The sequence below is a fragment of the Gouania willdenowi genome, chromosome 8 (assembly GCF_900634775.1).
Source record: "Gouania willdenowi chromosome 8, fGouWil2.1, whole genome shotgun sequence".
Classification (NCBI taxonomy): domain Eukaryota; kingdom Metazoa; phylum Chordata; class Actinopteri; order Blenniiformes; family Gobiesocidae; genus Gouania; species Gouania willdenowi.
Genome location: NC_041051.1, coordinates 16,344,477 through 16,359,465, shown reverse-complemented (window position 1 = coordinate 16,359,465; position 14,989 = coordinate 16,344,477). Strand labels below are relative to the sequence as shown.

At 36.5% G+C, this 14,989-nt stretch overlaps 2 protein-coding genes across 3 annotated transcripts; both read right to left on the bottom strand.

Annotated features, from left to right (window-relative positions):
• Positions 1–826: 826 nt before the first annotated feature.
• On the bottom strand, positions 827–5,994 carry LOC114468941 (Golgi apparatus membrane protein TVP23 homolog B). 2 transcript variants are annotated; one of them, XM_028456122.1, is made up of 7 exons: positions 5,921–5,994; positions 5,702–5,766; positions 4,409–4,553; positions 2,962–3,051; positions 1,433–1,558; positions 1,197–1,325; positions 827–1,112 (listed from the first exon to the last, which is right to left on the bottom strand). In XM_028456122.1, exons 1-7 carry the CDS (start codon positions 5,930–5,932, stop codon positions 1,086–1,088), a joined length of 594 nt encoding a protein of 197 aa, XP_028311923.1. In that variant the 5' UTR covers positions 5,933–5,994; the 3' UTR covers positions 827–1,085. The 2 variants fall into 2 exon arrangements, with proteins under 2 accessions (XP_028311923.1, XP_028311924.1); XM_028456123.1 differs by lacking the exon at positions 2,962–3,051.
• Positions 5,995–7,287: 1,293 nt separating this feature from the next.
• Positions 7,288–10,511, bottom strand: otop2 (otopetrin 2). The gene is made up of 6 exons (XM_028455145.1): positions 9,780–10,511; positions 9,484–9,620; positions 9,341–9,399; positions 8,757–8,890; positions 7,826–8,658; positions 7,288–7,750 (listed from the first exon to the last, which is right to left on the bottom strand). The coding sequence occupies exons 1-6, from the start codon at positions 10,201–10,203 to the stop codon at positions 7,580–7,582; spliced, it is 1,758 nt and encodes a 585-aa protein (XP_028310946.1). The 5' UTR covers positions 10,204–10,511; the 3' UTR covers positions 7,288–7,579.
• Positions 10,512–14,989: the final 4,478 nt, after the last annotated feature.

The window sequence follows — 14,989 nt, the reverse complement described above, 5'->3', positions numbered from 1 at the left end:
ACCAGCGATCAGAATGCGGGATACTAAAAAAAAAAAAAAAAAAAAAAAAAATGCGGGATACTGGAGCAGGTATACAGCTGTTGGACAAAAAAACTCCTCACTGTGAAATTTAACAGAACAGAGGTCCAGTTGTGGAGTAGCGATCTCTGCTGTATATTCACTTAGGTATATTATTTGCACCATAGGCTAATTTACAGTGGCCCGGCAGATTTTATTATAGCCTATCATAAATCGTTAACATACAGGTCCACCCATTAGCTACGGTTCTAGCTCCGCCACTGATGTAAAGCATATTGCCACATACAAATAAATTTGCCTTGCCTTTGTTGTGCCTAAATAGTTGATGCAATATCATCCTCAGTCATCCATCCTTCATTATTATTCAATTATATTTCATGTGTTTTTATATTTCATGCAGATGTGAAAGCAACAGAAAGCTGACCTTATCAGTTGACACTAGACACCACAATGGCGCTCCCTAGTGGCAAAACATTAATAAAGCCAACGTGATCAATGATTTTTCATTGTATTATTTCACTAGAAACAAAACTACTGCTAACGAAACCTATTTTTAATGTTGTCCAGAGAGCATTGAATATCTCTGAATAAATGTAATATATATATATATATATATATATATATATATATTGTATTAAAAAAAAAGAATAAAGACACATTTTGTAAAAAGCATCACCTAAGATGCATTTATTTCAATACAATATTTGTGCAACACCCAGCCACCATATAAAACTGTGTGTGTCTTATAAATATTTCATGCACATTCACAGTCGCAAAAAAAAAACACACAACACAAAAAAAAACACCTTTTGTTCCCAATGTATATTAATTATATTTCTTAAATTTTGCCTGCCAGATTGCTTTGTTTTAATATTGTAAATTTCATACCAACCATTCGATTTGTGCGCAAATTATTTCACACTTTTACTGAAAGTATATAAATATGACTTCTAAATAACACCATATCCCTAAAATAGGGCATTCACCTTTCTTCTGATCTCATATAAACATCATAACATGGGTTCATCCAGTGCTGAGTTTCAATGTCAGATCGCTCCACTTCAGGTTCAGGAGTTCTGATTTGCCTTCATCGCCTAAAGGTGAACAAATTGGATTAAAACCACAGCAGGTTAAACAAAATTAAAACATAATAAAGTTCAGGATAACATGTGAAACACCTGTTTAAAAATCTGCACTCCCAGGTAGTTCTTTGCCATGTTTCCGAGGTTGGATCTCCCACCCACCTTACATCTGACATAACCATACAGGTTGGCCCATTGCAGAACCAAGCCCATTATTACCACAGCCTGTGGGTAAAAACACAAAACAGACACTGAACCAGTGCAGACTTTTACCTGTCAATTCAAATGATGGACATAAGTTGGACAGAACATGGCACATGCTGTGGACTCACCAGCCATTTAAGCTTCAGTGAAAAGATGGTGCTGAAAACAAAAATGACCCAGAAGATTGGACACACGATAAGCCCGAGCCAAAAGATTTGTGAATCTGCGCTAGAGATCGTGACTTTACTGTTGGGCTGTTGAGCAAAGCATACATTATTTATTAGTGCAGTGGTTCCCAAACATTTCACAGTCCCGTACCCCTTCAAACATTTAACCTGAAGCCATGTGCCCCCTACTCCTGCACACTTAAAAAACATCATATTCTTGTTGAGGAATAAGAACCTGGCAAAAGCCAGATTGATGTGTAGCCCCTCCCTCTAACTCGAGTTCTCCACATTGATCTGGATATGTGTCTGGTGAATCCTTTCAGAACCAGAGAGGGACATGAACAGAATGCTTGAAGCTGATTGGGTGAAGCGCCTGTCCACCATGATTTGTTTTAGCCAATCACACAATAACAAATGATGGTGTCGTTGCTACTACAACAACAAGGCTTCGCTTTGTTGTCTTTGCCGTCCAAAAATGCACAAATCACATCTCGCTGTTGCTCTTTCAAAAAGGAAATGCTGGATTCTTCTAAATCTGAGTTCATAGCAGCTTTGATTTGATTTGGCGCTATGCTAATAGCGGTAGCCCAGCTAGTTCCTCTCCCCGCAATTGCGCCAGTTTTGCTTAGGCGCTTCTGAATTTCGTCACAACCGGATATCCCGCCCTAAACCACAACACTGCCTCATGATTGGTTCGAATCGGTTCAGTTCGAAAGGCACAGGCATTTGTGAACACCAGGAGAATCCATCTTGCAGGCAAGGTTAGAGAAATAATATATAATTAAAAAAATAATAATAATCTCTAAGGACACAAGAAAATGTTGTATTCAGAATTGTCAAATTTATTTAATTAATTAGCCTACTGGTATTTTTGGTGAGAAAAAAAAATCTATTTTATTTTGTCAAAGCTGAAAAGCTGGTGGCAAAAGGCATCAAACATTTTTGGCTAGCTCAATGCGATGTAGCTCTCACCAATTTCACTATTTTTTGATTAGATTGATTTTGTGAGACAAAAATATTCTTGCCAACATGTAATTTGTGGCAATGCATGGAGGTTCCTGACTGCTGGTCTATTCATATTCTAGTTTCCAATGTCGTCACTATTTAATTTCTCTTCACGTACCCCCAATGACAATTTGAGTACCACACTTTGGGAACCTAGGTATTAGTGGAAGGAATACTACATTATGAGCCTCTGAGGGACCTATCGTGTTGTAAAAAAAAAAAAAAAAAAAAATCCAATGCAGCAGGTAAAAGTACCCCCCAAAAAAAGCATTTTTGATGCTGGGATTGATTTATAGCTTATTTATGTTACATTGTGTCACTTTAGATGGACATAATATCGATTTCAAGACGAAGACTAAAAACAAAAAGAAACCATGGGTTCTTACAGATGGCATTTAAGCTGATTTAACTGTACCAAAGCTGAAACCTCCTGATTTCTTAAAAAAAATTTCAAAAAAAAAGTCAGGCATTTCAAACTTGCCTACCTTCCTTGATTCAAACACCCATTGGCTCTTTCCATCATCATCCACCTGATTCCACCAACGAAGGCCCACTAACAACCTTCCTGATATGTTCTAACAAACAAAAAGAAAAATGTTGTCGACACACTTTCAGTAATCAATCATATTAGCCCTCATTTATCAACCGTTCGTACGTTCAGATCTGAGCGTACAACATGAGTTCGACCAAATTCACGCAAACATCAGTTCTAATCAATTCTGACGTGATCGTACGCTACCATTAGATCTCACGTCAGGTCTGACCTCGTGTACGCAAACATGAGAGTGAGGGATTCGTAAATTTATTCTAATGTGTTAATCTTTTAGTTATTTATTCTTCACCTCAGATGTGAGGATGCTGATTTTCATCTCGGAAACATTTATTTCCGTGCCAATTGTTGTTTGACCTCAGTGGGCGGGGCCTCTAAACCTGGAATTTTTGAGGGTGTAACATGCTAATAACGATCAAATCCAGCCGCAGCATTTATCAATAGCCCATCTGGGATTGTTCAGATACCAATGTTTGCTAAGTGCCACGTTAGTCCTGTCGTACGACACAATGTGCACTCAGATTTGCACCTATTTATGGGGCACCGATAGTAAAGTTGCACATGAGTTACTTTTGACAGGATTTACAGCAGTATTTGTGAAATTTCTTCTCTCATAAAAATATAATGTCAATGTTAAATCTAAATCAAAATATTAATTGTTAAATCTAAATGTCACGGGTGAAACTAAATATTTAGCTAATATGCAAATTCACCAGTAGTAACAAAAATAAAAGCTCATTCTGTTGAATTTGTACATTACCTAAATATCTAGTTTCACCTGTAACATTTAGATTTAACAGTTAACATTTAGATTCAACATTTACCTTTAGATTTGACATTGATATTTAAATTTCAAATTGAGATTTAACATTTAAAATGTAACATTTAAAATGTAACATTTACATTTAACATGAACATTTAACATCAACATTTAACATCAACATTTAACATCAACATTTAACATCAACATTTAACATCAACATTGAACATCAACATTGAACATTAACATTTAACATTAACATTTAACATTAACATTTAACATTAACATTTCTATTTAGATTTAAGATTCAACATTAATATTTAACATTTAAATATTTAAATATCACAAATTACACAAATATTGCTGTAAATCTGGTCAAAAGTAACATAATTTTTTTTTTTTTTTTAAATCACAAGTTTTTTAAACATGGTTTGTTGCTCAATGTTGCTGTTTACTTTAGCATGTGCAACTTTACAATCAACGCCCCATACCCGTTTTCCCACAAGGTTGATAAATGAGGGCCATTGAGTTTATTGTTTAAAAAAAAAAAAAAAAAAGCAGACAAATGCTGAAGAAGGTACTGTATATTTAAAAAATACAATGTTAAAATAGGAAATCCAACCTTGACAGTCCAGAAGTCACATGACAGCAGGAGAATGATGGTGACCATGCAGACGACAAAGCCACTGCTGAAGACGTCACACAGTAAATAAACTAGGATGGCACTTGTACGGAAGAAGAGATGGAAGAAAGAGGCCAGAGGATGTCTGCAACAAAGATGAACTGAATGACGACGATATGCGACACTACTACATGTGTGTTGGTTACAGTTATGATATTAAACAGTGGTGTTAAAATCAGATGTCAGATCAAGCTATTATTCAGTTTACACTTTTTTATTCATGCAATAGTTTTGATTTCTCAAATTACTTTTATGTTAAATTAAAATGTTACTTTTTTTGTTTGGACTGATGGCCACTTTAAATTTGGTTCAGCCTTTGCAATAATACATTTCACCCAAAAGGAAGAAAAAAGAAATGTAATTAATTTATGGGACCTTTTTTCATTACAAATAAAAGCATATGAAAATAGTGTCTTTTAAAAATCTTCTTTGGTTAAATTACTGTCCCGGTTTTGAGTTTTAAAAATCTGGTCTCCCTAACACTATAGGCAATAAATATTTTAACTATCAACTATCTTTATAAATGCAAGACACATTAATAAAACACATCACATTTATTAAATACATAGATGACTGTAAACAGTTAAAGGACAACGTTAAACGAAGCAAAGCACACATTGATATGGGGCGCATGCTAAAATAAACAGCAACATTTAGCATCAAACCACAATTTTAAAAATGTGTGAAATTTTTCTTACTTTTTTGACTAGATTTACAGCAATATTTGTGAAATTTGGGATATTTACTTTTGTTGTAAACATATAATGTCAATGGTAAATCTAAATCTATATGTTAAATATTACATCTAAATTGTTAAACATAGATGTCACAGGTGAAAGTATATATATATATAGCCAATATGCAAATTCACCGGAATGAGCTTTTATTTTGGTAGTACCTGTGACTTTGCATATTAGCTAAGCATTACAGTTTCACCCGTGACATTTATATTTAACATTTATATTTAACATTTATATTTAATATTTAACCTTTTCATTTAAATTTAACATTGACATTATAATCTTACGAGAAAATATCATTCACAAATACTGCTGTAACTCTGGTCAAAAGTAACAGAAAAAAATAAAAAATCATACATGTGTTTAAACGTGGTTTGTTGCTAAATGTTGCTGTGTATTTCAGCATGTGCAACCTTACAATCGGCGTCCCATACATTAAGACTGCATTTAAGTGACATATAATGTGAATCACACATATATCATAATATCTCACCTGATGAGAGACTTTCTCGGCTTGTTTTCATAATCGTCACCGAATAGAGGAGTTTCGTGGGAGTCCTAAAGAGAAGTCATGCTGAAAAGTTAAACTACTTCTTTGTACACTACTGTATGTGACCACTATTTGACATTTTCTATCACATAATCTACAATTGAATGGGGGGGGGGACGCTGTTATTAAATGAATTTATGAGTGAATCAGAGTATTTTTCACCTGTCGCTGCATTGTTCCTCTACGGTCCGCACTTCCTGGGGACGTGGAGGTAAACACTTCTTCTTCTTCTTTTGTTTAATGGCGGTTGACAAACGGCTTCAGGTGAAATACCGCCACCTGTTGGACTAATGAGTGGGTCAGTATAGCTTCACTGGTTCAGTGGTTTTTGGTTCGTGTTGTACCCACTTTGAATTTTTGTTAAATCATGTTTATTAAAAGGGGGGAAACTTTAATCCCTTTTTACCTTTTTTCTTAGGCCATTTTTAAACTTCCTTTGTCCCTTTTCAAAACTTTTTTCAGACTTTAGCTACCGTTTGCCAATAAATATCCTCCTAGTTCTTTCTTTATTTTTAATTTTTTTGTGCCACTTTTCATCCCAATAAGCTATCTTTTGCCCAATAAATATCACATGTCCCCTTATCCCCTACATTTTGCCTCTTTTTGTTTCACATTTTTGCCCTTTTTCACTATTGTTTGCCGTTTTTTGCCGATTTAAGCTATACTCTTTGCCATTCCATATTACCTGGTCCCTCTTTATTTGCCCTCTTTTTGGCCACTCTTGACTACTTTTGGTCCATTTAAGTCAATTCATCGCGACGATGCAAATAAAAATGTGCAAAATCTTGAAAGTATAAATGAATATGACTCATTTGAGTGAATGCGTGCTAATCTCCCTTCTGTAAAATTGTTCAGGGTGTGCCCAGGTGTTTTTAAACAAACAAACAAAATCAATAAATGAATCAATGAATCAATGCAGTAAATGGCACTATTTCCTGTCTGAGCTATGTCTGTGGAGTTTGCATGTTTTCTCTGTGCTTGCATTGTCTCTGGGTATCACAACTTCCTCTTACAGTAAAAAATAAAATCCATACATTTTAGGTTAACTGGAATATCAAAATGGTCCCGGGGAGTGGGTGAATGTAATCTGGTTAGTATAAGGATCAGTTATAAGCAGGATAAATTTAAGTGTGTACAAATAAATGAAGAAATCAATGACGCGGGGAAAAGCCTAAATCTCTATTGCACAACCAACCATGGTATTATCAACAATGATGAGACGCTATCAGGATTGGCCAGAAAAGGTCAGCTCAATGAAAAATGTTCCTGTGTTTATTCACCCTGTGATATATTTTCCATATATATTGTTGAGTAGATAGTTTTAACCCTAACACATTGCATCTGATAGCCCATCGAGAGTGACCTGAGGGCCCATAATGGGGGAAATTAGAGTTTTATAATAAAACGCACCAATGCTGATAAGTTTTCTCAATGACAAATTTGGTACACCCATCTTACATTTTTTAAACAATTAAGAGCATTTAATAACACTTTAAAAATCTGTTTATACAAATTAGAAACAAGTATCATTAATGATTACTCAATCCCATTTATTGCACATTTTTCACTTTTACATGGAATTTACATGGCATTCACATTCATGGCACAGGCATATTATATTATATATTATATCAAATCATATTTATTGAAATTTAAAAAATTTCACACTATACAAGTATTTTTATCATGTAGATGATATCAAGAAACATCAAAGTGATGATGAAAGTCACATTTTAATGTACACAGACAGATCTTAAAAAGAAATCACAGTTTATAAAAAATAGCTTAGTTATAAGTAGCTGTACAGTGTTTGTTGCCCCACTATGACAGTGAAAACACCTCAAAGAGACTGGCGACTGAGTGCATTCGATAAAAGATGCCGAAGGGAAGTCCTACGTTCACAACAGCAGCCCACATGTTGAATTTGTAGAATTCCGTCTCTGTGTCGTGGTCAAACTGGGGCCGAGCACCAAATGCAGGCATGATCCACAGCTGTCAATACAAAAGTGTTAATATTCTGTCTGCTTTAAAATGTACATTTAAGAGTAAAACTGAACAGGTACTCACAATGACGTTTCCCAAAATCAGAAAAACACACACTTCCTTCAACACTCGTCGCTTCCACAGCAGCATGTGTCGGCGCTCCGTCGTGTGGTTTTGCGTGATGTTGGTTTTCTTTAAGTCCATGTTTCCATTTTCAAGGTTTACTGGATCTTTTCCTGGCTCCATCACGTATGGGTTTGCAAGCACTTCAGCTGAGTGCACCTCATGAAAGGCCTCCCGATGCAGACCTTCGATGATGAAGAAGTTCTGCAGGCCGAGCTGGATCACCATCAGGATACCCCAGGCCAGGTTGAGTCTGTTCAGGTGACCTTTGGCTCCGGTTCCAACCATAGCAACGATGCTATAATAGCTGATGATGAATTGTCCCAGAGAGGCTCCAACCAGTAAGCCCACGTCCAGGCTGCGCGTAGGGTTCTTGTCTGACACATGCTCCCTTTGGTCGAGTTTGTAAACGATCCCGCCAATCACAGAGGCGATGGACATCAGGGTCACTATCACTATATTGACGATGAAGTGTATCATCACGGCTTGATCCTTCTTGTGTTCATCATCATCGTGTTTATTCAGTTCGATTTCGTAGACGATAAAGGTTGCCAGGCCTGCAGCCACTAAAATGACTCCAAAAACTGGACCAAAAATCACGTGTTGGAGACTGAATTTGATGTGATGGTGGCCGTGCTGGATTGTGACCCGACCTACATTCTTCCACATAACGTAAGCCATGGCAGAGGCGAAGAGACTGTACTCTATATTGAATGGGTATAGGTAGTAGTAGGCCTCTTTGAATATGCTGCATGAACCGTGGCTGCAATGGCAGCTATCGTCTCCATAACTCGCTGTAATGCACAAATGAGCAAAATCAGAACATTTAATAAAACAAGTATTTGTTATTGTTTGTTGTTTTTGATCATTTTGCTGTTCCTGGTGGATGTACCTTTCACGTAGAGGCTGCGGGAGTGTGATTCATTGTCCGATACGTGGGGAACAGTCGTCTGGTGGACAGACTCCTCTGTAACTGCGGTCATCCATAAAACCAAATTTGTAGAGAGAGTGAGCATCAGCCCGCAGCTATAGATAAAACAAAGATGTGCCACATTAACAATGACTATGTATTATCTGGCTTTTTACCTGTGGGATGCAATCAAAGCTTAGGATTCTGTGATTTAACAAAAGCAATCATTTGATAATCAATAGGAACATTGTTGAATTTGCAAATTCAAGTGTAACTTAAAAAAAAAAAGAGTGATGAAAATAGTGTTATACAAAAAGTTATTTTCTAATATTTTGCCTTAACATAGGTTATACTGATTCTGATTATAAACAACACAGTATAAATACTTTGTTACTGTTCTTAAGTAGTTTTTGTGTTGCTGTGGTTTTTTTTGACAGCTTTTTACTTTTAGTTCTTACATTTATACAGAATAATTACCTGTTTTCACAAATATGTTGGTTCTAGGAGTTAAAACAATGTTGTTTTCAACAATCAGAACCAGTACAGAGCTTATCTTTAAGTCTTACCGTGAAATGTTTCTCTGCAGCTGTATGCAGTCTTTAGCATGCATCCACATGAAGTATGTCTGAAAAATAATTATTCAGTTTATTAAAAACTTTAGAACCAGGAAAAAGTCATGTTGTAATTAGTTGGGGTATTTCCTGCTTACCTGTACAATGATGAAGACCAGTTGCACCACAGGGAAAACTACCTTAACAGCTGAGTCACAGTGCAGGTATCCAGCATAGCCGGCTATCTTAAAGATGTCCATAATGATACTGAGAATCCCAAAAAGCACAAGTCCTCCTGAATTTAAGAAGAAGAAGGAGAAGAAGAAGAAGAAGAAGAAGGAGAAGAAGAAGAAGAAGAAGAAGAAGAAGAAGAAGAAGAAGAAGAAGAAGGCAATTGTGAAGTTACAAGACACTGAGGAAAGTTTAAAAGAATAACCTCACAGACATTTCTCACCTCTGAGCCACACAGGTCCAGCATGGCCATCCCTGTGGAACACTGCATTTTCCTTCCTGGCTGTGAAAACAATGTAATATGACATCCAGATGGTGGTGAGGAGGACCAGGATGATGAGGTAAACCTGCAAATCTGTGGCGCCGATGTTGATACTGTGGTAGGCACTGCCGCTGACCAAAGCACAGCCCAGGAGCAAGATGTTCAGACAGATGACCCCGGACAGCATCCATCCCCAATTCCTTCCTTCCTCTCTTCCAACTGCAGCAGAAGAATCCTGGCTGACCACGTTCAATTGTTTGGGTTCGTTCATCTTTTTGGAGAGGTGGGCATCTTCCATCTCATGGCGTTTGTCGTCCGTCATCCTGCAGGGTTCACAGAGAGTACTGTTGGATAAAAAGCAGCCGTAGCTTGTGTTTAAGCACATATTGTGTCTCCCTAATATGTGGCCACAAATGAGCTGTTTGCTGCTTCTGCTGTGGGATGAGACAGGTTTAACAGCTGAAGCCTGAGCCCGCCCAAAAACTTTCCATCATAGTGACATCAGTCTAAATGCCACCCTATTGGTTCTACACAAAAGACGCGTATCAAATGCATTAAACTTTTCTCATGTTTCCCATTCTAATAGTTCTTGGTTTGACAAAATGTGCGCGATAATCTTGATATTTTGATAGTTTCTTCATCAGCAAAAGAACTCTTTCTTAAATTCTGAAAGTTTCACGAGACCAGTGGTTCACCTACCTGATAGAGTCGGAATCCTGAGGGAAGTTGGAGTCTTCGTAGCTTTTTATATGGCTTTGGTTTACTGTCCGGGTCATAAACGTCAATAAATCTGTAGTGTCTACTACCAAACACAGCATGTTGTGCTATAAATATTCCAGCAAAGTTCAACAGATGTTTCTAAGAAAAGAGTTTGTTTTACACAAAATCCTAAATGCAAGGAACCAGTTCGTTTTTAGATTAACAGCAAATTTGTGATGTTATGAAAAATACACTATACATCTCATTGTTTAGTCTATAAACTGCCACCAATGCAGACAAACAGTGGTCATAAAAACAAAGCAGTGGCATGTGGGTTGTAAATTATGTACAACTCCTAATACTTCATAAATGTGAATATATATATATATATTTATTTTTTTTAACTGACATATAATGTTTCTACACATGATGCTGAGACATGTATCCTCTAACATTTTAACAGAATGAAGCCTGTATGATGTTAGCCTATCATTTTAATCTGATGCTTAAATAAAATCTTAGGTTTTTCTTTTTTCTTTACAGGGCTCAATAGTTTATTGTGTCCCACCCAAACTGCCTGAGGTGCAGTAAATAAAGAGCACCTTTGCCTATTGTCACGGAGGTATCATTTTGGTAGCATGTGTGAGAACTTGCCATTGGTGTAGCCTTTTTGAAGTTTACTCTTAAGCATTTTAAATCCTTTTTTTTTCATCAGAGCAGGGCTGAGAGCAAGGGTTTCTTCTCCATTGCAACAGTTCATTGTTGAGCCATCACAGTACCATTATTTGTCTGCACTCTTATTTCCTCTTTGCAAAGGAAAGTTTCAACAAGCATGAACAATGGTTGATTGAAAAGAACAAGGAAAACCAGATGAGATGAGAGATTCCTAACAGTGTGCCATCACAATGACACATGAGTATGTGGAGATAGGTAAATGTCCTCAGAGGTCAAACACAGGACCAGTGTCAGACAAAGGTCCACTCAGGGGTGGACTGGGACAAAAATTCAGCCCTGGATTTTCTGTCCAGACCAGCCCACTACATTATCAGCAGACACCATGTAGAAGCTGTTATTAACTCAGCGTAGCTTTTAATGTCTTAATTTTAATTATTATTCCCCCAGAAACCCTTTTTAACCCCTTTTGGCGATTTTACAACTTCCTTTGTCCCATTTTTGCCACTTTTCAAAAAGTTGTGATACTTTTTTTAGCCAATAAATACCCTTTTTTTTTTTTTATTGTCTATTTTTGCAAGTTGTTTTTAAGCCCATTTTTGGGCCTTTCTTTAATTTTTTTGACCACTTTTCATCCCAACAAGTTAACTTTTGCCCAATAAATACCACTTGTTTCCTTTTTTTCCATTTTTCAAAAACTAAAACGTAGCGGACCGGACCACTTCGGGTCAACAGCCCACCAGGACGATGCCCGGGTATGCCAGATGGCCAGTCCACCTCTGAGTCCAGTGTGTTCAACGAGGTCACTTTATGTGTGAACATAAACCGTGATGGGCCCGCAATAACATTACGACATTTTTGGAAAAGGAAAAAAAAAAAAAATGCAGTTGGACAGATTACGATGCTTTTATTGTACTTTAACTCTAGACATGCTAAAATACTTATTCTGGGAAGGAACTTTTCAATTTAATAGGAATATCAAAAATAAATACAGTTTGGTGTGTAGTTGATCATGTGGATTTTTTTAAATCTGCCTCTCTCACGATACTACTCGTACCCTAAACGATACATCTCGTCTTTGTCACACAATATGATAGTAAATGTGCAGTGATACTGCTCTAAAGATAATGGAAATCATATTTAAGAGATTAGAGTTTTTAAAATGAAAAAAAGTTAAAAGCTTCTTTTCTCTCCTGCTAATGACCGAGAGGGAGATTTTTAATCATTTCAATGTTAATGTAGTTTTTATTGTTGATTTCAAACTCTGTTCAGTGTTTTAATTGTTGATTTTTAAACTCTGTTTATCGTTGTCCGTTGCACTTTTTAATCATGTAAAGCACATTGAAGTGTGCAATACAAATAAATGCCTTATAAGAAAAGGTTTTACATTTTGGTTATTTAGATGTCTCACAGAGGAACAATGGATAGTGCTGCAACGACTCAGCAAAATGATTGAAGTCAAGCCCTTGTGGCATGTCTGTGTGGAATTTGCATGTCATCCCCTTATCTGTATTTGAAATGTTCAACAAATCAATTTCCCACAAAAACACTTTCAAACACAGCCTAGATTGACTAAATGTTGGGTGTTCAGGTTGTATTTATCAGAGACAAACTGAATTGCTATTCATTGTTTTAGGGTGTTTTGGTTTAATATTTCTGATCACGGTCATAGAAATGGAACTGTTGGCGGCCTCTGAACAATATAACCCTTATAGGTATGGTGTTTGTTTGTCTGCACACTAAACAAACGCAAATATTCTGACCATTAAATAAGCTACTTCAGCTGAACATTAAATAATCATAACAGGGAAATTATTTTAAATACTTAATAGTAAACTCTCAGGCAGACATTGTACACTGTCGACCCAGGGTGCAAAAAAAAACTAAAAACAAATGCACAAAATAACTCCAAACACACACAAAATGACAGCAAATTACACAAGATGTATGTAAAGTATTATTTAGATTTATTCGCTATGCTACCAGCTCTTATCTCTGAAGACCTTTTGCATATTAGCATATTTTCAGCATGACTCAACACCCACACACCCACATTTTGTTGATACCACATAAAAGCTCAGAAATCACAGTTGTAGAGGTTGGCCTGTGGTGTGATTGATAACTGGACCAAACTTCTTGCACCAACCAAACTTTTGTACAAGGCACAACCAGCCCAAGAAGATAAAATGTCTACTCCCAATTCTCTGGACACATTCTTGCTTCTGACACTTGCCTGGCTGTGAGCTGTTGACAGGAACAACAGAGCGGTATTTCATCAAACCCAGCTCAGGGTCAAGTCTAGGTTTAACCTGAGAGTTCGGCTCCGTTGAGCCGGGTTCTAACTGGAACGACGGTTTCATCAACGAGAAAACACCTTGGTTACCATAGTAACACAGTTCGTAGGTCAAACCTGCTCCTGACCAGGTTTAAGCAGCAGGCTTGGCTTAAGCTGCAGACGCACTCTCATGTAAGCACGTCATCATTTTGAAAGAAGTCATTTAGTGATGCTTTTAAACACTTAAAAAAGATCTATAAAACGAAAAAGGAGACTTCTGTTACACTTTTCTTTTTTTAAATACCACTTTAATACAGTATTTTAAAAGGAAATTAAACAGAAGATCATGGTAAAAGTTTTAATATGATTTTAAATCCATACAAATGACAATGACAATTGTCTTATGACATGTTTAATGTGTACAATATTTTTAATGAAATATCACAGTCTCCATGTGTATAAACCATCAGTAATAATATATAAGGACACGTACGTATCCAATGCCTCTGTTTACCGCACGGTATAAATGTGTCTATTCATTGATTAGAGATTAATAATGAGAAATCTGTGAATATTCAGAGAGGGAGGGGCTTCAAGGACAGTCACAGGGCAGAGCACTAAGGCTCCCAATGACAAAGATACTTTTTTCAGGATGTGCGCGCAGTGCACGCAACTCTCGTGCACAGCTCACCTGCACCTGCACCATCTACAGTGTTGGATGTAACATCCAACAGCACCGCTGCCTGCTCCCGCTGTTCATTTAGTACTGAGTTCAACAAACTACTCATCAAACACTCATAACTCTCATAAATTAAATATTATTTCATTGTGAGTTACATCATCTCTTTTATTAAACGCTGACAGGTGTTAAAAAACTTATCAAATGCACACAATCAGTGTGTGATCACATGCTTCAGTTATTTTTAGATGATAAATTGACTAAATAACACCTTCTTTAACCCTTTATTTAAACCGTAAGCCTAGCTCCACTGAGAACACTTTGATGAAACACCCCTTAGGCCTGCTGCTAATAATTTACTTGCAACTAACATTAACTATATAATACCAAAGAACATGCCACCAGCAACAAAAATACACAAAATAATAAACAAACAAAAAACCAGAGGTGAAAGTAATGGATTGCAAGTACTCACGTTGCTGTAATTCAGTTGTTTGTTTGGGTACTTGTACTATTTTGAGTAAGTAACTAGTAACTTTTACTTTGAGTACTATTTAATTGTGCTACTTTCTACTAGTATTTTATGTATGACTCCTTTGTACTTGAGTACAATTTCAATCTAGTAACAGTACTTCTACTCAAGTAGGATACTGTCTATCAGTACTCTTTGCACCTCTGCAAAAAACCATACAAGTTGATGAGAGAAGAATACACAAAATGAGACCAAAAACATACACAATGTGACCGAAAACATACAAACTGAGACCAAAAACATACAAATTGTGACCAAAAACACACAAAATGTGACCAAAAACACACAAAATGTGACCAAAATATACAAATTGA